This window comes from Narcine bancroftii, chromosome 10, assembly GCF_036971445.1.
Source record: "Narcine bancroftii isolate sNarBan1 chromosome 10, sNarBan1.hap1, whole genome shotgun sequence".
NCBI lineage: Eukaryota > Metazoa > Chordata > Chondrichthyes > Torpediniformes > Narcinidae > Narcine > Narcine bancroftii.
The window spans coordinates 29,316,815-29,336,944 of record NC_091478.1 but is presented as its reverse complement, the minus strand read 5'-3'; the positions used below and the strand labels follow the sequence as shown (position 1 = coordinate 29,336,944).

The window sequence follows — 20,130 nt, the reverse complement described above, 5'->3', positions numbered from 1 at the left end:
TACATTGGGGACTTTGGGTGGAGGGTGCTACATAAAGCTGTTCGTTGTAATCGATTTTTGAGCTGATTCATGGACTCACTTGTCCTTTCTGTAGCTTGGATGAGACTGTGTTTCACATTATATGCAGCCCCTGTTCGTGTACTTTGGGAGGTTTGCTCCTAAAGTTTTGGCTGCATTTCAACCCTACCCTACTGATACTGAAAGGAGTTGGTTGGTTGAGGGATGTCCCCTCGGTCTGATTCTGTGCCTAGCCAAGATGGCTCTCCATGGGTCCAGGCAGCAAGCAGCAGGCAGTCAAGGGTTCAGCTCAAGCTGACTGCTTGCCCCTCTTCCAAGAGTACCTGCATGCCTGAGTGTCCTTGGAGAAGGAGCACTTGGTGCTTACAGGTATCTTGAAGGGTTTACGGGAATGGTGGACTCCCCAAGGGCTCGACGGTATTGTGGACATAGATGACTATATTTTAATTTGACATAATGTAATGTGCATAGTTGGACTGAAAATGTAGTAGTAACTGTACTGTTTGTCTTTGACACAGACGGAAGCTCCCTCCACACCGTCCCATCACACACTCCCGAGGTCAAACAGAATGAAGCTCCCTCTACACAGTCCAATTACACAGTGTGAGGTTTGAAGGGGACTGTGGCAAGATGGTGCTGTCTGAAAGTGTTCAGTCCTTGCCCTCTCTGTCAGAGTTCCAGCTCCCAATCCATCCTCACGTGTGTAGAGGAGGGGACTGGGGAACACAGTTACAGTGACCTCCATACTTACTCTGCAGATAGATAGCCAGATCAGCTCTCGACAGAGTCCCTGGTGGGCCAGGGGGTCCAGGAGGACCTCGCTCACCAACTCTAACTCCAGAATCTGGGACAGGAAGAAACACACTGCAATCTGCTGAACAAATTCTCACCCCTATCCTCACTCCAACCCCCATCTCCATCACTAATTCTCACCCCCATCCCCAACCCCAATCCCAGTCCCCATTCTCAACCCATTCCCAAACTTCATTCCAAATTCTCATCCCCATCCTCAATCCCCAACACCATCCCCTGTCCCCATCCCCAACTCCAACCCCCATCCCCAATTCTCATCCCTAACCTCAATCCCCATCCCCAACCCCTATCCCTAATCTCCATCATCACCCAAATCCTTATCCCCATCCTCACCCCATCCCAACCCTGATTTTCACCCCAATCTCCATCCTGCCCAACTCGAAATCCCAACCCTATCTCCAACCTCAATCCCAACCATCCCCAAACCACAATCTCTATCCTCATTCCAACTCCAATTCTCACACAATCTCCATCCCCAATCTCAATTCCCAACCCCAAGCCTCATCCCCTTCCTCATCTGGATCCTCATCCCCATCCTCAATCCCAACCTTCTCACCCCCATCCTCACCTCAACCCCCATCCCCAACCATATTCTCCATCCTCATCCAATCCCCAATCCCAGCTCTCACCCAATCCCCAACCCCAATTCCCACCCCAATCTTCACTTGTGACATTACTCTCAGATCCCACCCTGACCATTGGACTCTGGCCCCTCAGATATTGACAGGGCTGTCGGACCCTAAACTAACCTTGGAGCCAGACCCAGGAACACTGCATGACATGTCTGACTCCAGAACCCTTCCTCACACTCTGAAACCACCCATGAACCCCAATTACTCAGACACTGACTTTGCCCCACCACAGGCCTTGAGACACCATCTCACAGACCATCAAATGACCCTTGGATGGTAACATGACTCTTCCAGCACGACAGGATGCCACACCCGTCTGGGTTTAGTTCAGGTTAGCCTGCAGCCAAAGCAGGGACACTTACTTCTCATGTAGCTGAGGACATGGCTGGAGATCTCAGCATATTGGTGACGTCCTAGACTGCCGCGTTCGCCCTTGGGGCCAGGGGGGCCAGGAGGGCCTGACAACGACCTCCTCAAACTGTCAGCTGCAACATGAAGCGGGGCATGAGTGTCCTGGCCAGTGCTTGCATCCAGCACCCCTACCCCACCCTCTCCACCTCCCTATCCCATCTCCCCCACCCAACCCACAACCCCTCCCACCTCATCTCCCCAACCCACCCCACCCACCCCATATACCCACACCCCTCCCCCACCCCACCCACCTCAGCTCCCCCTTCTGCCCCACCTACCCCAACTTCCCCACCCCACCCACACCTCCCCATCCCACCACCACACACACACCCACCTCATCTCTCCCAACCGCCTTCATCTCCCATCCATCCCATCTCCCCTAACCCATACCATCCACCTCTGCTCCTCCACCCCACCCTATGGACCACCCCCACCCTTTCCCCCATTATCCTCTCCATCCCTCACCTACTTCCCCATCCCATCTCCCCCACCACATCTCCTCCACTAACCTCTCCTCCCCCACAGACCTCCCTCTCACCCATCTAACCGCTCCCACCCCTCCCCAACTCATCTTGCCTCCCACACCCCTCCCGCCTCCCCTGTCCGAGCCCATCCCTACCCCTTCATCTCCAACCCACCCGACCCCAGTCCATCTCCTCCCACCTTTTTCATCCCTGCATTGCCCCCTCCTCTCCCCACCCCCTCCGCTCCAGGCCTGCCTCTGCATCCCCCACTCACTCAACAGTCCATGCCCTCACCCGTTCACAGTCATGCCATCTCCAGCGCCTTTGTGGGAACTCACCTTGCAGGGTCTCCATCACCACCTGCCTGATGCTGGCCCTGGACCCTGAACCAGAGTCTCCTGGTGGTCCTGGGGTGTGAGGGGAGGAGGGGAAAATGGAAGAACGGTTAGAACTAGCAGGACCAGTGATGAGCAGGATATTACATCCCAGCGTAGGCCCTGATCCACCATCGTGGGAGTGTGCAACACAGGACATTACATCCCAGCACGGGCCCTGATCCTCTCTCATGGGAGTGTGCAATACCGGACATTACATCCCAAGGCAGGCCCTGATTCACCATGATAAAACACAGGATATTTTATCCAAGCACAGGCCCTGATCCACCATGATGGAACACAGTACATTACATCCCAGTGTAGGCCCTGATCCACCAGCGTGGGAGTGTGCAACAAAGGATATTATAGCCCATTATAGACCTTGATCCACCAGCATGGGAAGCTGGGGATCACTACAGGGGTGGACTGATCCTCTGACCTGCTGAGTGCAGAGATGGGATTGGACTGTGCTCTGTGGCCCGGTCTCTGACACCTGGATTTTAACACCCACACTCACCACATTGACAGGAGGTCTGGTTATAAGACCGTAAGACATAGGAGCAGAAGTAGACCATTCAACCAATTGAGTCCACTCTGCCATTCCATCATAAGCTTATCCATTCTCCCACTCTCCTGCCTTCTCCCCATATCCTTTGATATTCCGATATCTATCAATTTCTGCCTTAAATGCACCAATGATTTGGCCTCCATGGCCACCTGTGGTAGCAAATTCCAGAGATTCATCACTCTTTGGCTAAAGAAATTCCTCCACATATTGTCTTAAATGGGCATCCTCAGTCCTGAAGTTGTGCCCTCTTGTCCTTGACTCCCCTACCCTGGGAAACAACTTCGCCACATCCACTCTGTCCAAGCATTACAACATTCAAAATGCTTCTATGAGGTTCCCCTTCATTATTCTGAACTCCAAGGAGTAAAGTCCAAGAGCCGTCAAACATTCCACATGTATTAATCCCTTCATTCCAGGAATCATTCTTGTGAATTTTCTCTGTACCCTTTCCAATGCCACCACATCCTTTCATAAATAAGGAGCTCAAAACTTTACCCCGTACTCCAACTTAGGTTTCACCAGTGCCTTATAAATCCTCACATCACATCCCTGCTCTGATATCTTTTTCCGTCAAATGTTCCTCATATATATTAATCCCTTAATTCCAGGAATCATTCTTATGAATGCCAGCACATCCTTTCTTAAATCAGGAGCCTTAAACTGTATTGTATAGCCTATGAGATGGTGAGATGGCAGCCGTGGGCATAAAGAAGATCATCCATGGTCGTGTCAAACACTGCAGAAGGCGTGAAGGGCTTATGGCCTTCACCTGCTCCCCTCCCCTTCACAAACTCCATCTACATCTCCCGCTGCCTGGGAAAGGCAGCCGACACACCGAAGGATCCATCATACCCCAGGCACCTTCTCTTCTCCCCCCGCCCCATATCCCATCGGCAAGAAGGTTCAGGAGTGTGAAAGCTCACACCAACAGGCAGTTCATTCTTTGCAACCATCAAGCTCCTGAATGAACCCCACACAGTGTCCACATGCTTGGTGCTAATTGATGTTCTGTATCATTGTAACCCCATACTCTGTAAGTTTTTCTCTTCACACGGTTGTATGAATGTTGGAGATAACCAGTTAGATAGCTTATAGAAGAACTCAGTTCACTGTACTAGGAGATTTGTGACAAAGGTATTGTGGAAGAGGTGCCAGGTACCCAGTTTATCCCGGACCATAGGCTACCAGCTCCTGAACAGAACACTGAACCTTTGCCCCAAACTCACCCTGAGGTCCTGGGAGTCCAGGGGGTCCTGGGGGGCCTTGGAGTGCTCCACCACCACCAATCACTGCAGGAGAGAGACACACCACCAATCAGTGGCTGTAGACCCATACCCCTGTCAGCACAGTCTGTCAGTACCCACACCCTGTCAGCGTGGTCTGTCTGTACCCTCACCCCTGTCAGCCCAGTCTGTCTGTACCCACACCCCATTATCATGGTATGTCTGTATCCATTCCCATCAGCATGGTTTGTCTGTACCCACACCCAATCAGCATGGTGGGTCTGTACCCATACCCCCCATCAGCATAGTCTGTCTGTACCCATACCTCTGTCAGCACGGTCTATCTCAACCCACACACCTGTTAGCACGGTTTGTCACATCCCCATCAGCAAGGTCCAGCTGTACCTAAATGCCTACCCAGCAGGTGAGACAAGGGGCAGTGGGATATGTCAGTGAGGATGCTCAGTCAGGAGGGTCAGACAGGATAGATTAAATGGTGGGGGGGAGGGGGGTGGTCAGATGGGACAGGTCAAACAGGAGGATGAGACAGGATAGGTCAGATAGAAAGGGCAAACGGGATAGGTCAGACAGGGAGGTCAAATGGGATAGGTCAGACAGGAGGGGCAGACAGGATAGGTCAGACAGGAGGGGAAGATGAGATAGGTTAGACAGGGATGGCAGACAGGATAGGTTGGTCAGGGGGATCAGACGGGATAGATAAGTCAGGGAGAGCAGATGGGATAGGTCAGACTGGAAGGGCAGATGGGACAAAAGTGGTGTGAGTGGGGGAGGGGTCAATAAGGTGTGGTATTTAAAGCATCCATGAGGTAAGGATGCATGGAGTTGGGAGTGAAGCATCAGTATGGAGGGAGGATTGGTTAATCGACAGCAGGCAAGAGGATAAATGGGTAGTTGGGAATCGGTGGTGAGCCAGGTGCTGCAGGGGTTGGTGCTGAGTCTGCAACTGTTCACAATGTACTGTACATTACAATCTGGAAAAGGGAACCAAGTGCAGCGTATCTTTTTTTGCTGATGACACCATATTGCGTGGAAAAGCAAATTGTGCAGAGGATAATGGAGTCTGCAGAGAGATATAGATAGGTTAAGTGAGTGGGCAAGGGTCTAGCAGATGGAGTATTATGTTGGTAAATGTGAGGTTATCCACTTTGGAAGAAAACTGTCAATCAGATTATTATTTAAATTGTGAAAGATTGTTTCATAATGGATCGTACTGCTGTGCAGAGGGACTTGGGAGGGTTTGTGCATGAATCACTAAAGGTTGGTTTGAAAGTGCAGTAGGTAAACAAAAGACAAATGGGATATTGGCCTTCATTGACTTTAAGAGCAGAGAGGTTCTGCTACAGCTGTATAGGGTCCTGGTGAGGCTGCTCCAGAGGTACTGAGAGCCATTCAGGTCTCCTTACTGGAGAAAGGATTTACTGGCTTTGGATGCAGAGCAGAGAGTGTACTGTGTGTCTGTGTGAATGCATTATAGTCTGGAGATATGCTCTTTTGTACAATCAAATGACAATAAACTTGAACTTGAACGTGAACCAGGTTGTTTCCAGAGATGAGGTAGATAAGGCCCAGTGTAGGTATTGCCCAGTCTGCTGTTACCATGCATTGGTGCCTTCAGAGAAGAACCTCCTGCCTTGACCTGTCTGTAGGTTATTTGAGGCTCAGGGACACCTGGTGCAGGCCATATCCTAGCAGTGACTGAGGCTGTGATCAGAGAGCGGGAGAAGCAGACGTCCTACCTCGAGCTGATCGGCCAGGGATTCCGGGAGCGCCTGGAATTCCAATCTCCCCTCGGTCTCCTGGCAAAAGATTGAAAAAGGGTGAGCAGGGTAGGTGTAGGAAGTCAGGGAGGGGCAGCAGTGACTGGACTCACCCTCTGTTGGCCCAGAGAGGTTGAACCTCCTCTCCTCACCCTTCATTCTTATCCCTCAAATTCCCTTACCCATGCCTCTTCCACTCTCATCTCCCTCCTTCCCACACCTGCCTCTGAGATTTGCCTCTACACTCCCTTCCCTATCCCACCCTTCTTCCCCATCCCACTCCTACCTCTTGCTTCCCCATCCCACCCCTTCTCCTGCCCCTCCACTATCAACTGCAACTTATACCCTGCCCCCAGCTCTGCCCCAGGCCTGGGGTCAGAGGTCACTGACCTTTGTCTCCCTTGTGTCCAGGAACTCCAGGGGGTCCGGCTGGTCCAGGGGGTCCGCGTACAAATGATTCTCCACCTGAAGTCAACAGAGGATCAGTGAGAGAGAGAGAGAGAGAGAGAAAGGGGAGAGGGGCAGTGCTACTGCTGGTGCGGACCCAGGGAGAGTGGAGAGCAGAGACACAGCACTTCTCTGCAGGGTCCAACTGACTATGGCTCCACACAGGCTTTAAATGGCTTGTTAAAATGTTAACAGTGTTTTCATTTAAAATTTTGCAAAAGTGGGGTCTATGTCCACAATGGCGGCATCTGTATTTGGCAGCGGCCTCGAGTGGTTACAGACTCTGGGGAAGCAGTGGACCGACGCAAGGATCCAAAAAGGAGAGAGCACCCTCCCTGCTACGACTTCTTCCCCCTATCCCCCAGTTGTGGAGAAGCACAGAAGACAGCCCTACAGGAATGTGAACATGACTGTGAACCAGCAAGGGCCTCAGAACCTTTAGGAATCACATGCGCTGTGGGCTGCTGGAGACTGACTCATGGGAACCAGGTATCGGAATCAGGATTCAAGAGGATGCTGAAGGCAAGAAGTGCCACCAAAGGGCCTCAGGTGCTGAAGGTTTCTATGTTGGAGGTTTGGATCTGGATTTCGGGTTGCTGATGGATCAAACAGTAGTCTGTGCAGTTGCAGAGGCTGTGGGAGCACTGGAGGTGATCCATGGACACTCAATAACTTTGAAGGGACTCTCTTTTGCTTTTCTCTCATACTGTAAGGGGTGCCTGGCTACACTAATGGGAAATCTTTGCCTCATGGCAGAGGAAGTGGAATGTCACATTTTTTGTTTTATTACATGACAATAAAAGTATATTGTAGGGGGAGAGGGAAAAGAGGATGGGGAGAGAGGGGAGAAAAGAAGGGAGGGGAGAAAGAAGAGGGGAAAGGAGGGAAGGGTAGGAGGGAGGGAGCCCCCACCCTCAAGCAGGGGGAGGGGAGAGACTTACCCCGTGCAGATAGCCCTGGAAGTCCTGGCTGACCTGGATCACCTGGACAAAACAAGATGGTGAATCAGTGAAGGTCGCCATTCCCTGGAATGACTGGCACGTCCTCTCGATTTCAGGGAAACTCCCATGAAACCCACGATCCTCTGACCCTGGAGACTATCTTTCACCCCATCCCTTGGCAATGACCTCTTCCCCAACCTTGACTACACCTGCCCATGCCCTCTTGTCACAAGAATACAACCCATGTCCTCTCTGCCTCCTTTGTTCCTACCTTTGTATCCTTGGCGTCCTGAAATAGAACCAAAGAGAATGCTCAGATTAACACTCAGGTTCATCCTGTGCTTACACCTTGTGCCCACACCCTTTGACCACATTCAGACTCCACACCCCATGCTCACACCCCATGCCCACACTCAGACCCCACTCCCCATGCCCACATTCTGTGCCCACACCCTGTGCCCACATCCAGATCCCACACATGCCCACACCCTGTGCCCACACCCAGATCCCACACCCCATGCCCACATCCAGATCCCACACCCCATGCCCACATCCAGATCCCACACCCCATGCCCACATCCAGAACTCAGTGCCCAGGCCTTGTATCCACACCCAGATCCCACACCCTGTGCTCAGAATCAGACATCCAAGGCCAACCTCAATCCCTCACCAGTGGCCAGGATCAAGTGCCCTTGCTTTTCATCATGCCGATTCTTTGAACTGGAGTTGTCTTCTCTGTCATGTGGGCAATGGGGTTGTCATCTCTGCCGTGTGGGGATGACTCTGGAGTTGGAGATATTTGCTCCATCTCACTGCTCTGATAGTCAGCCCAATGAGCCCAGTGCATTGTGGTACAGCCATGGCCAGGCAGGCGATGACTGAATAGGGTATCAGTCTGACCAGGGGAGGGGCTGGGGGGTCAAAATCCAGAGGAGGCGTGTGTTTACCTGGGGGTCCAGGGGGTCCGGGCAATGAAGAACCTGCAAGAAACAATGTGATCAGAAGGGTGGAGCGAAACAGCAACTATCAACCTATACCCCCCACCCACCCTCCAAACACCATTGCATGGGTGGGTGTTCATGTGTACCACTCACTTCCAAACACCATCCCTTAGGTTGATCCATGTGTACAACTCACTTCGAAATACCGTCTCCTGGGTGGGTCCGCATGTACCCCTCACCCAGACACACATATCCTGGGTGGGTCAGTATGTAATCTCCCAAACACCAACTCGTAGGTGGATTTGCGTGTACACCACTCCAACACACTGTCCCCGGCTGGGTCCACGAGTATCCCTTCCTCCCAAATACTGTCCACTGGGTGGGTCCACATGTACCCTTGACTCTCAAACACCGTTTCTTGGGTGGGTCTGCATGTACCCCTCACCAGACACACTGTACCCTGGGTGGGTCCACATGTACTCTCCAACACACCATCCCCTGGCTGGGGTCCGCGAATACCCCTCATTGCCAAACACCATCCCCTAGGTGAGTCCACATATACCCTCACTCCAAAACACCATCCTCTGGGTGAGTCCACATGTACCCTCACTCCAAAACATCATCCCCTAGGTGGGTCCACATATACCCAACTCCCAAACACCATTTCCTGGGTGGGTCTGAGAGTACCCCTCCTCCCAAATACCGTACTCTTGGTAGGTCTGAATGTATAGCTCACTATTCCCTAGGTGGATTCGTACATACGGTTCCACTACCCCTCCCTCTCTGTACCCCCATTGTGCTTCCAGTGTTCCCACTATTGGGACCCGCTGATGTCACTCCTACTACCCAATACCCTTCGGACAACATTTAACCCCCCCATTGCTCTCCACACCTCCAACCCCCTACCACCTGACCAGGTCCTGTGTGAGGAGGGAACACATTTCTCACCTTTGGGGCCTGCTGGGCCCTGAGGTCCCACAATAGTTTCACCTGTGGAGGAGGCAAAGGGAGAGGTGGTCAATTAAAATGAGATTGTCAAGCTGTAGGGAGGAGGTGGGAGAGCGAAGGAGAGCAGAAGAACAAGGGAAAATGACTGAGAGTGTGTGAGGGGGGTAATGGAACAGAGTAACTGTGGTTAGAAGAGGGAGAGAGGAGATAAAGAAAGACATATGCAGGGCTGACGAGATTGGCCAAGCAGGTCATACACAGAGTGAAGCTCCCGACCCACTGTCCTATCTCACACTCCCAGGATCAGACACAGAGTGAAGCTCCCTACTCACTGTCCCATCACACACTTCCAGGGTCAGACACAAAGTGAAGCTCCTGACCCACTGTCCCATCACACACTCCTGGGGTGAGTCACAGAGTGAAGCTCCATACCCACTGCCACATCACAAACTCCTGGGGTCAGACACAGAGTGAAGCTCCCGACCTACTGTCCCATCACACACTCCCAGGGTCAGATATAGAGTGAAGCTCCCTCCACACTGTCCCATCACAGACTCCCAGGGTCAGAAACAGAGTGAAGCTCCCTACCCACTGTCCCATCACACACTCCCGGGGTCAGACACAGAGTGAAGCTCCCTCTATAACACTGTTGCAGAACACACTCCCAGGGTCAGACACCAGAGTGAAGTTCCCTACCCACTGTCCCATCACACACTCCCTGGGTCAGACACAGAGTGAAGCTCCCTCCATATCTAGAGAACTTCTGCTTCTCCTGTGCTCTGTGGAGCAGAGTCTGTCATCACTCCAAGGGGCAGTGTCCATGCCCTCTCCCTTGTCTACCACCTGCCCACAACCCACCTGCTCGGCCTGGAGGACCAGGTGGTCCAGGTGGTCCTGGGAGTCCTGGCACCACCACAGTCTTATCCATCCCTGTGAGGGAGAAACAGAAAATCTCAGGACAACAGCAATAATTACACTGGCCCAGACTGTGTGCAACCAGGGCAGTCCATGCCAGACATCACACCAGACCAGGGGCAGTCTGCAGCAGACACCAACCCAAACTGGGGCAGTCCAAACCAGACACGATCCATCCCACAGCAGTCCGCGCCAGACATTTCACCAGACAAGGGCAGTCTGTGCCAGAAATAGACCCAGACCAGGGCAGTCCATGTCAGACTGGGGCAGTCCATCCCAGACATTGTGCCAGTTCGGGGCAGTCTACACCAGACATTGATCTAGACTGGGACAGTCTGTGCCAGATCAACACAGTCAGGGGCAGACACAGACCCAGACTGGGGCAGTCCACAGCAGACAATGACCCAATCCTGGGCAGTCTGCGCCAAACAACGACCTAGATCAGAGCTTCACTGTGCCAGACACTGACCCAGACCAGGGCAGTCGCACCAGACATGACCCAGACTGCAGATGTCTGTGCCAGATGCTGTGCCAGACCAGGGCAGTTTGGACTAGACCAGGGCAGACACTGACCACGGCAGTCCGCACCTGACACCAAGCAGACCTGGGCAGTCCACAATAGACATTGACCCAGACCAGGACAGTCGGTGCTAGGCCAGGGCATTCTGGGGTAGACACTGACACAGACCAGGGCAGTCAGACTGGGGCTGCCTATGCCAGATGGCTGGCTCAGGCATATATTGATTGGGGTCAATTCCATTCTCCGGGTCCCAACCACCTTCCTGTCCCACAGAGGTGGTCCATTCCAGATAGACAGACCAGCACATCCCACTCAAGGGGTCTCAGCATGTCCCACCCCTACCCCAAAGGGTCTTGGATGTCCCACCCTGGAAGGTCCTCTCTCTCACCTTCACTACTGATGATCTTCCCTGGAACCCCAGGTTCACCTGTAACACAGACCGGCAGGTAAAATGTGGGGACCAGCCACATTTGGGTCACTTAAACACCCCTCAAACCCCTACACCCCAACTCCCCCTCCCTCAAACCCCTTCCCTCACCCCTTCCCCAAAACCCCATCCCTTCACCCCTCCTTCACCCATCACCACTCCCTCCCTCCCAAAATCCCCTCCTCTTTACCCTTCCCTCACCCTATCTCCCTCTCCCTGACCCTTCCACCCTTTACCTCCTCCCTCCCCCTGACCCTCTCTTGCCACCTCCCACCTCTGGTAACAGGTCTCGCTCCTCATTTGGAACTCACTCACCACGAGGCCCAGGGTCTCCTGGCATTCCTGGTAACCCTCGGGGTCCTTGTTCACCTGAGGGCAAGACGGAAAGTGAAAAATGTTCTGTCGTCAGAGCAACATTTGCCACATCCACCAAAACCTCCAGCCGGGCATAGTAGCTGATCTGACATTGACTCTAGCCTCAGTTCCCCTCCGTGCCAATCAAACAGAATTCACAACTTGTCTACACAACAAAACTCTCCACTTCTGGCTCTTGGATACATTCAGTGACTCTCCATCGGCTCTGACGACTCCTTCCCTCAGGAAGAAGTACTCCTTGTCTCAGCCCTAACTCAGTAATCTCTCATTCCAAACCCACGTTGCCTGTTCTCCAATCCCCACTCCATCCCAATCCTATCACCACCCGGTCCCCACACCGGCCCCTCCCCATCCCCATCCTATCCCCACCCTCCCATCCTCACCCTTCCATTCCCATCCGTTTCCTATTGAATCTTCAGTAAGATGATGTCTCATTGACCAGGTACAACCTGTTCATTCAAGGAATGAACGGTGAACTTTTCCAGGTGAGAGGTCACCACTGCCCCAGTGAGGGGTCACTACTGCCCCAGTGAGTGGTTCACCGCTGCTATGGGTTAGGGGCCATTGCCCGCCCACCCTCCTCTATGAACACCAAATTTGGGATGTAGAAGGGGGACCATTTGGGTGGTAGGTAGATATAACTGGAGGTTCAAGGGAAGGGGGAGAGATTTGGAGATCTGTGGAGGACGTTCCTCACCCAGACAGAGTCTCATGGGTGCGTAGACGAGTGAGAATTGATGAGTGCAGAAGGCTGCGGACTATGCTGGGGGCTGGGATCCATACACGTGGGTACCCAATATCAGCATGAATGTGCTGGGCTGAATGCCATGTTTCCATGCTGTAGCTCAGCAATTTATTCTCCCATCATTAAACCACACTCTTCACCTGCCCGCATATGTCTCATTGACCAAGTACAACCTGCTCATTCCAGGAATGAACGGTGAACTTCTCCAGGTGAGGGGTCACTACTGCCCCAGTGAGTGGGTCACCACCCCATTCACCTACCCACTCACTCCAGCACCCACTCCGAGTGGCCACAGTTTGTACTCTCACCTTCCCAAGGCTACTTTGATTGCACCTGAACCCCACTACCTCTCCCAGCTGGATGGGCAGAGGGAACAAGTGCTTGGGACATACCAGAAAGTTGCCCTCCAACTATCCCAACTTGGGAATATCTTGCCGTTCATTCACCATCATTGGGTCAACCTGGAACTACCCCCACCCCATGGACCCCAATGCCTTCTCAAGAGCCATTAAATGTCAGCTCAACCTGTGAAACCTACAGCCCCGAGTTCATGAAAGCTTTCCCTTAACCTCTGTTCTCCCCTTCAACCTTCTCTCTTCCCTAACCGTGAGGATTCTCCCCTCTCCCGTGCCCATCACCAGCTCTCTGCACACCCCTCCCCAGACATCACAACCCCCCCCCAGACACTCCACACTTTTCCCTCACCCCTTCCCAGACACTCTCTAACCCTCCCTCACCCCTCCTCGGATCCTCCATACCTCTGAGACCGCGATGTCCGTCTACACCAGGGGCACCTAGAGGAGCAAAGATCTCATCAAGGCCAAAGAACCCCATCCCACCCTGTGCAACCCCAGTACAACCCCATCCCACCATGTGCACCCCCAAAACAACCCCATCCCCAAAACAATGCTGTTCCCCAAACACCACCTCCCCAAAAATCATACCCCATCCTCAGAATCCTCTAAAGTCAACCCCCATCCTCAGAACATTGCCTAATCAACTCCCACTCCCCAGAACTCCCATCCCTTAGAACAGTGGACCTCAACCTTATTTTTTCCATAGGATGTCATAGGTGCTCTGCGGTTAGTAAGGGATTACTTAAGGTAGTATGTGAGTGGAAAGAAATAGGCTGTGAACCACTTCCCTAAAACAATCCCAATTCCTCAGAATAACCCTCAAAAATCCCCATTCCCCGCAACACCCCCAAAAACCCCACTTCCTCCCAGATGGGGGGATTACTAGTGGGGTTGTGAGGAGAGGGATGTAGGGTGGAAGGAGAACAATGACTCACCGGCTGATCCCTTCTGTCCGGGCTCTCCCATCGGCCCCGGCAACCCCCGTGCACCACTTTCACCTGCAACACAAGGACAGTGACTGTAGAGGGTGCGTGCCCCTTCATCCCTGCCCCACCCCACCCTCCCCAGACAGGACTCTTGTATCCAGGCACCGGCCTCTTTCCCACCCTCCCCTCCCTGGGGACAGCTGCAACTCCCACCTCCAGGGTTTGAGGCATGAGGGATCTCAGCTGCAGGGTAGACTGGAGAACCAGTCATGTTGTGAAGCAGATGAGATCTGAGAGAGATATTGGCAGGTTTTGAGAGGGAGAGAGGAATGCTGTCCCCATTGGTAGGTGATTAGGGAGCAGGATCAGGGGAGAAATGAGAGGCAGTGTGGGGAGGTAGGTTTTACAGGGAGTATTGCTGATCTTTCATCTGCTTGAGGGAAGGGGTGGACTAATTCACAGAGCTGTTTGAAGAGAGGGAGAGGGGATCAACAGGATTACTCTACTAATAGGCTAGACTGGCTGATGGGATGAACAGCCTCCTACTATGCCAGCATGTGGCGTGACAGAGTTGGGTGCCCTTTACTTTCTCAGAGTGGACAGAAGGTTCTGCAGATCTACACCTGCGAGGTGCTTAGCAGCTTAAACATTCCCAGGGTGAGTCAGAGAGATCGGCATTGCAATGAGCCATGTCTGGGACCCCACCAAAGCCACAACAATGGAACACCCTTCCCAAAAGACAAGTGACTTACCTTGCATGCCACGAGCTCCTCGTTCTCCCATATCACCTAAAACAAGGAGACCAGAAATAAAACCAACAGCAACTTGTGGAGATTCTCCAGAACTCACTGCAAAAACAGACCAATGTGGCTGTGTATTAAATAACGAAAGTGGCATTTGTACCTTTGGCTCCAGGAAGTCCATTCAACCCTCTGTCACCTGGAAGGAAAGGAGAGAAACGTTGAAACAAGTCCTGTTTGATGCCAAGATGAGGTGCAGGGAGCGTTCACTCCCTGAGAATGCATCCTCTCCCCTGCCCTTTCCTCTCTGACCTGGAGCCATTTCCCTCCAAACCTCTTCAACTGCTCCCAATGGACCTGCCTCGCTGCCCTGCAAAGCAATGGGATCCTATCACAGCCATCTGCTGCAGGAATTGTTCTCCTTCTCTCTACTGTTCCATTTCCTCAGTCCCTACCCTCCAGCCTTCTGTTCCTCACCTCCAGACTTCTCTGTGGGAGATCCTCTGCATACCCTTACCCTCCATTGCCCATTACCTCAATCCCAGAATGAAGCCCCTCCCCCATACCCACTCCAAGACCCTGACACCCTTCCTTTTCAAGGTATGGTGCCCTAACCAGGACAAATCCTGCTCCTCACGCCCAGAACCTTAGAATAGTTGACAAAGCCAAACACAGAGGTACTTATTTTGTAATGTCGATTATATCTCTCACGAATACAAGGACATGGTTCGGTAACTACAACCTGTCCTGCCCAGTATAAAACCGTGATCGATCTCAGGCTTCAGTCTATGCTCCTAAACTATCCCGCAATACCGCTGATACCCACAAGTCTGCTTCTTCTTTGGGTAATCTGGGGGACTGAGCCTCCAGCTTCTGAGTGAGTGTTTCGGTCAAAGGTAGCTGAGCTCTTGCTTTAAGACCCTGACCACTGGTTCCTGAGGTATGGCACTGCGGGAAACCCAATGGAGGTGCTTAAACAATGAGTGGGGGGGGGGGGGTTTAGGCAGAGAGAATGTCTCTTCTTGGGAAAATGGGGGGGTGGGGGGGGGTGCTAGGGTGTGAGCAGAAGTGGTCAGGGTTATAAAGTCAACAAAAATCCCCAGAAACCCAGTAGGAATACCCTCACCAGTGTGGAAGGAATGGTGCCAATGTTTGGATGAAGGCTAGGGAGAAGCGATTGGAGACAAGAGGAGGGTAGGCTTGGGTGGAGATGGATGCCACGATGGTCTGGGTGGGTTGAATGGCCTAGGAAGCCACTATCAATCCTGGGAGCCTACCTTTAGGACCTGGAGATCCAATATCACCTTTGTAGCCTGACGTTCCAGGAGGACCTGAAGAGAAAATGACAACGACAAGCCTGAGTACCTGACACAAGTGGCGACCCCACAGGTAACCATGAATGGAGCAGCTGGGACCCAGCAATGAAGATCTCCAGTGGAGGTTTAGCCTGTGTTATGAGGGCTGTAGGGAGGGAGGGTGCACACAATGGAGGGTCTCCATCCAGCTCCTCTCTGTTACCCACACAGTTACCCCCATACTTTAACAGCTGGAGAGCAGAGCACATTTACAGGAAATCGGAACAAGAATTACCTTGGGGGCCTGGAGCACCGTGTTGTCCCATTGGACCTGTGGGAAGAAAGAGGGGATGAGTGGGTGGGGAAGAGTGTCGAGCACACCCTTGGACTAGCTGCTGATTCCCACTGCCACAGCCACACTGACACCAGGAGATTCTGGCTGTCATGGTCACACTGACCCCAGAGGATTCCCACTGCCATAGCCTCAATGACCCCCAAGATTCCCACTGCCATGGTCACACTGACACCCCAGGATTCCGGCCACCACGACCACACTGAGCCCAGGGGATTCCCACCTTCACAGTCTCACTGACCCCAGGGAATCCCCACTGTCACAGCCACACTGACCCCAGGGGATTCCAGCCATCACGGCCACACTGACCCCAAGGGATTCCAGCCACCACGGCCGCACTGACCCCAGGGGATTCTGGCCACCATAATCACAATGAGTGAGGTCTATCCCAGTGAACAATGAGGAGGAGTTATCTTCATGCATGCAATCTCCCCTCTTCAGTACAGTTCGGCTCATCTGTTCCGAGTACTGTTTACAACATGCCAGTTCTGTTGGCCTCTCCCCCTCCCTGCCACTCTCCCTCTTCCCCGCTACCAGCCCCCTAGCAATTCCTTCCCCACTCTCCCCAGCAGCTTCTCCCTCTCCCCATCACTCTCCCTCCTCCCCTATAGCTCCTCCCCCACCCTCCCCCTTTCCCAGCAGCTCTCCCCCTCTCCCTTTTCCACTCCCCCATACTGGTTCTGCTTGTAGTCAGTGGCCAGTAGCTCCAGAGAATATTCCCAATCCTGGTGAACTCCTGGACTTAAACTCATTCTACACCCCATTCCTTGTGGAGCAAGAGTTGTGACCTCCTCATTCATTCCATCACCCACCCCCACAAAATCTTTACTGCACCTCCACCCCACTCACAATCCGCATTCCCTACCACTCCTGATACCCATTCATCATTCATCATTCTCCACCCTTTCCCACCCACCTCATCCTCTCGAATTTCCATGTTCCCCCACCTCAGTCCCACTCTTCGTACTCATCCCCAAACCCCATCCCTTGCATCTCAGAGACTCCCATGACTAACCCCACCGGACATCTTATCCCCAAGGCACCCTTCTCCTCTCCATCCCTCCCCCGGTCTGCAACAATACTCTCTTTCCCAGTTGTGCTTCCCCCTGAACTGTCCATTCAGTTTCTCTCTCCACAGATGCTGCCTGACCTGCTGAGAGCTTCCAGTGTTCGTTCTATTTTAGAGATTCTTCGTGACTTGTACAGTGTGAGGCCATTCAGCCCATCGTCTGTCTGGGCTCAGCCCCTACAAGAACCTTGCTCACCCTACCTTTCATTCCAGGAAGTCCTGGCAGGCCTGCATCTCCTGAAAACCAGAGAGGGAAACATTGAAAGTCCAATTGGACATGAAACAACAGCAGGAGTGCAAGATGTCGAGAGGGAGAATGAGGTCAGAATGGTAAAGGTGAACTCTGCCACAGAGCACTTACCTCTCTCTCCCTTCTCACCCTTCATGGAGAACCCAGAATCACCTGCAGAGCCTCTCGCTCCCTTCTCCCCGTGTTCTCCTGAAAAGGAAGTAATAGACATCACTCCCAATGGATGGTGGGTAAAAGTCAATACCATTTAAAAGTCGACCCCCACCCCATTTTTTGGCCCTGGCCTTCTGCCCATCAGAACTCCCGACACCTTGAACAATGCAGGTGCTTATCGCAGTCAAAAATAGTATCCATGTAATAGTCAGCCCCATAATTTAACATTAAAAAGTGGTCTTAAGATCTGGAATCGAGTGCAACACAGAAATAATGGGCCAGAGACCTGTTCCTGTGCTGTACTCCCTGTGCTGTACTCTTCTATGTTCTAGATGCTGCCTGACCTGCTGAGTCACTATTTTGCATCTGCATCATTTTGTGGTTCAAGTAATTCTTCCATCCCTCCATTGGTCAATTACTCCTGTTCTCCCATTGGTCTGTTACTCCTGTCCCTCTATTGGTCTGTTACTCCTGTCCCTCTATTGGTCAGTCATTCCTGTCCCTCTGTTGGTCAGTCATTCCTGTCCCTCTATTGGTCAGTAATTCCTAGCCCTCCATTGGTCAGTTACTCCCATCCCTCCACTGGTCAACAGCATCCCTGAATTAACATTGAAACATAGAAACATAGAAGATAGGAGCAGGAGTAGGTCATTCGACCCTTCGAGCCTGCTCCGCCATTCAACGAGATCATGGCTGATCTTAAAGTTCAGTACCCTGTCCCCGCCTTCTCTCCATAACCTTTAATACCCTTATACTGAAGAAATAGATCTAATTCCCTCTTAAATATATTTAATGAACCTGCCTCCACTGCCCTCTGTGGCAATGAATTCCACAGATTCACCACCCTCTGGGTATAGAAATTCCTCCTCATCTCGGTCCTAAATAGTTTGCCTATTATCCTCAAACCATGGCACCGGGTTCTGGATTTTCCCATCATTGGAAACATCCCATCTGCATCCATTCTGTCCAGTCCTGCCAGAATTTTATATGCTTGATATCTCTCTTGTTCTTCCAATCCTGGTGGATTATTCCTGACTCTTCATTGGAAAGGACATGGCTGTACCTATACTTCCTTTTTGTCCTTTCTGGCCGTCTTGTCCACGAAGGCCAGGTTGACCTGACGGACCTGCGAAGAAATTTTGAAGGAATTTAGACTGGAGGATGGGAATGTTTCATTGATCTCTCTACACAAGATGTGAATGTCAGTGACTATTGCTCATTGTCCAGTAGGAGCAGGGCAAAGGGATGCCATAGCCTAGAATAAACAAGCATTCAGTGGATAGGTCAGGATGAGAGAAACAGCAGGGAGGATGGGGTTGGGCAACTAAGAACAGATAGGGAAGGTGATGGCATGCCTCTCCTCTGCCAGCAATCCTCAGTGTGCTGAGCTGGTTGATTTGGCCATGGAGTGGGTCACGGGGAGGGAGAGGAGTTTGATGCTGGGGGAGTTTGAGAGGTGGTCCGCTCCTTCCCCTCTTTGTGTGTGGTCTCTACGTGCACCCATCAGGCAGGTGGACACCAGGATCAACCCATTGTCCCATTGAGTGTGATGGGGCTCCAACCTAGGGGTAGGAGGAGGAGAGGACCTGGACACTGCTTCCCTCTGCCAATGGATGGCAGAATTTGTCTTGACAATGTTGATATTAACTCTCCATCATCTGGCATCTGCAGGTGAACATAGAGCTGGGATGAATGGGGTCCAGACTCTCGTTCATGACATCAGAGGCAGTGGAGGTGTTGGGATCATAGTGGGGAGGATTTTGAAGAGGATTTGAGGGATTACATAGCCCTGCTTGACCTATCAGGGATTGCCTCTAGGGTAAACTTCTTGTAGAGCTGGGAGAAGGGGAGGAAGGCAGGATTGGATAGATTGGGAAATGGCATTAGGGAGATGGAGAGGAGAAATAAGGAGTGGGATTAGAGAGCTGGTGTTGGAAATGGTGGGTAAATGGGATTGATGAGGTTGGAAGGGTGGGTAAATGGAATAGGAGAGATGGGGTTGGGAAGGGCGAGTATATGGGATTAGAGAAATGGGGTTGGGAAGGGTGGGTAAATGGGATTGAAGAGAATGGGTTGTGAAGGGTGGATAAATGGGATTGATGGGGTTGGGAAGGTTGGGTAAGAGGGATTGGAGAAATGGGGATGGGATGATGAGTAGGTTGGCATCTCTTCAGACTGGGAGACACCACTTTATTCTTCTGTAGCTCCTGTGGGTTCTGACTAGTGACTGGTTCAACTGGAGGGGCATGGTGAGAATGCATTGCTATTAGAGGACTGCACCTTACCTTGCATTCCAGGAAATCCTGGATCACCTGTCAATGAAAGAACCAATGGTTACAGAAAATCCAAACACATAACAGGGAGATAGAGAGGGAGGTGGGAGAGGTGGGGAGGAAGAGAGAGGAAGGGAGAAAGAGGAGAAAGAGAGAAGGAAGACAAAGAAAGGAAA

General features: G+C 52.2%; 1 protein-coding gene across 6 annotated transcripts in view; it reads right to left on the bottom strand.

The window, feature by feature from the left end:
* LOC138744366 (collagen alpha-1(XVII) chain-like) overlaps positions 1 to 20,130 on the bottom strand; it is a 115,046-nt gene that overhangs the window by 28,781 nt on the left and 66,135 nt on the right. For 5 of the 6 annotated variants that reach the window (XM_069900406.1, XM_069900410.1, XM_069900412.1 and 2 more), the window contains 23 exons: positions 19,967 to 19,993; positions 18,745 to 18,807; positions 17,640 to 17,717; positions 17,480 to 17,515; positions 16,153 to 16,188; positions 15,840 to 15,893; positions 14,726 to 14,761; positions 14,575 to 14,610; positions 13,832 to 13,894; positions 13,299 to 13,334; positions 11,736 to 11,789; positions 11,382 to 11,420; positions 10,417 to 10,488; positions 9,559 to 9,600; positions 8,617 to 8,649; positions 7,941 to 7,958; positions 7,670 to 7,711; positions 6,672 to 6,746; positions 6,261 to 6,320; positions 4,507 to 4,569; positions 2,677 to 2,745; positions 1,826 to 1,948; positions 770 to 862 (listed from right to left, as the gene is read on the bottom strand). In XM_069900406.1, coding sequence (XP_069756507.1) covers positions 770 to 862; positions 1,826 to 1,948; positions 2,677 to 2,745; positions 4,507 to 4,569; positions 6,261 to 6,320; positions 6,672 to 6,746; positions 7,670 to 7,711; positions 7,941 to 7,958; positions 8,617 to 8,649; positions 9,559 to 9,600; positions 10,417 to 10,488; positions 11,382 to 11,420; positions 11,736 to 11,789; positions 13,299 to 13,334; positions 13,832 to 13,894; positions 14,575 to 14,610; positions 14,726 to 14,761; positions 15,840 to 15,893; positions 16,153 to 16,188; positions 17,480 to 17,515; positions 17,640 to 17,717; positions 18,745 to 18,807; positions 19,967 to 19,993 — 1,248 coding nt within the window. The remainder of the gene's footprint in view (positions 1 to 769; positions 863 to 1,825; positions 1,949 to 2,676; positions 2,746 to 4,506; positions 4,570 to 6,260; positions 6,321 to 6,671; positions 6,747 to 7,669; positions 7,712 to 7,940; positions 7,959 to 8,616; positions 8,650 to 9,558; positions 9,601 to 10,416; positions 10,489 to 11,381; positions 11,421 to 11,735; positions 11,790 to 13,298; positions 13,335 to 13,831; positions 13,895 to 14,574; positions 14,611 to 14,725; positions 14,762 to 15,839; positions 15,894 to 16,152; positions 16,189 to 17,479; positions 17,516 to 17,639; positions 17,718 to 18,744; positions 18,808 to 19,966; positions 19,994 to 20,130) is intronic. The other variant, XM_069900411.1, reaches the window with a different exon arrangement.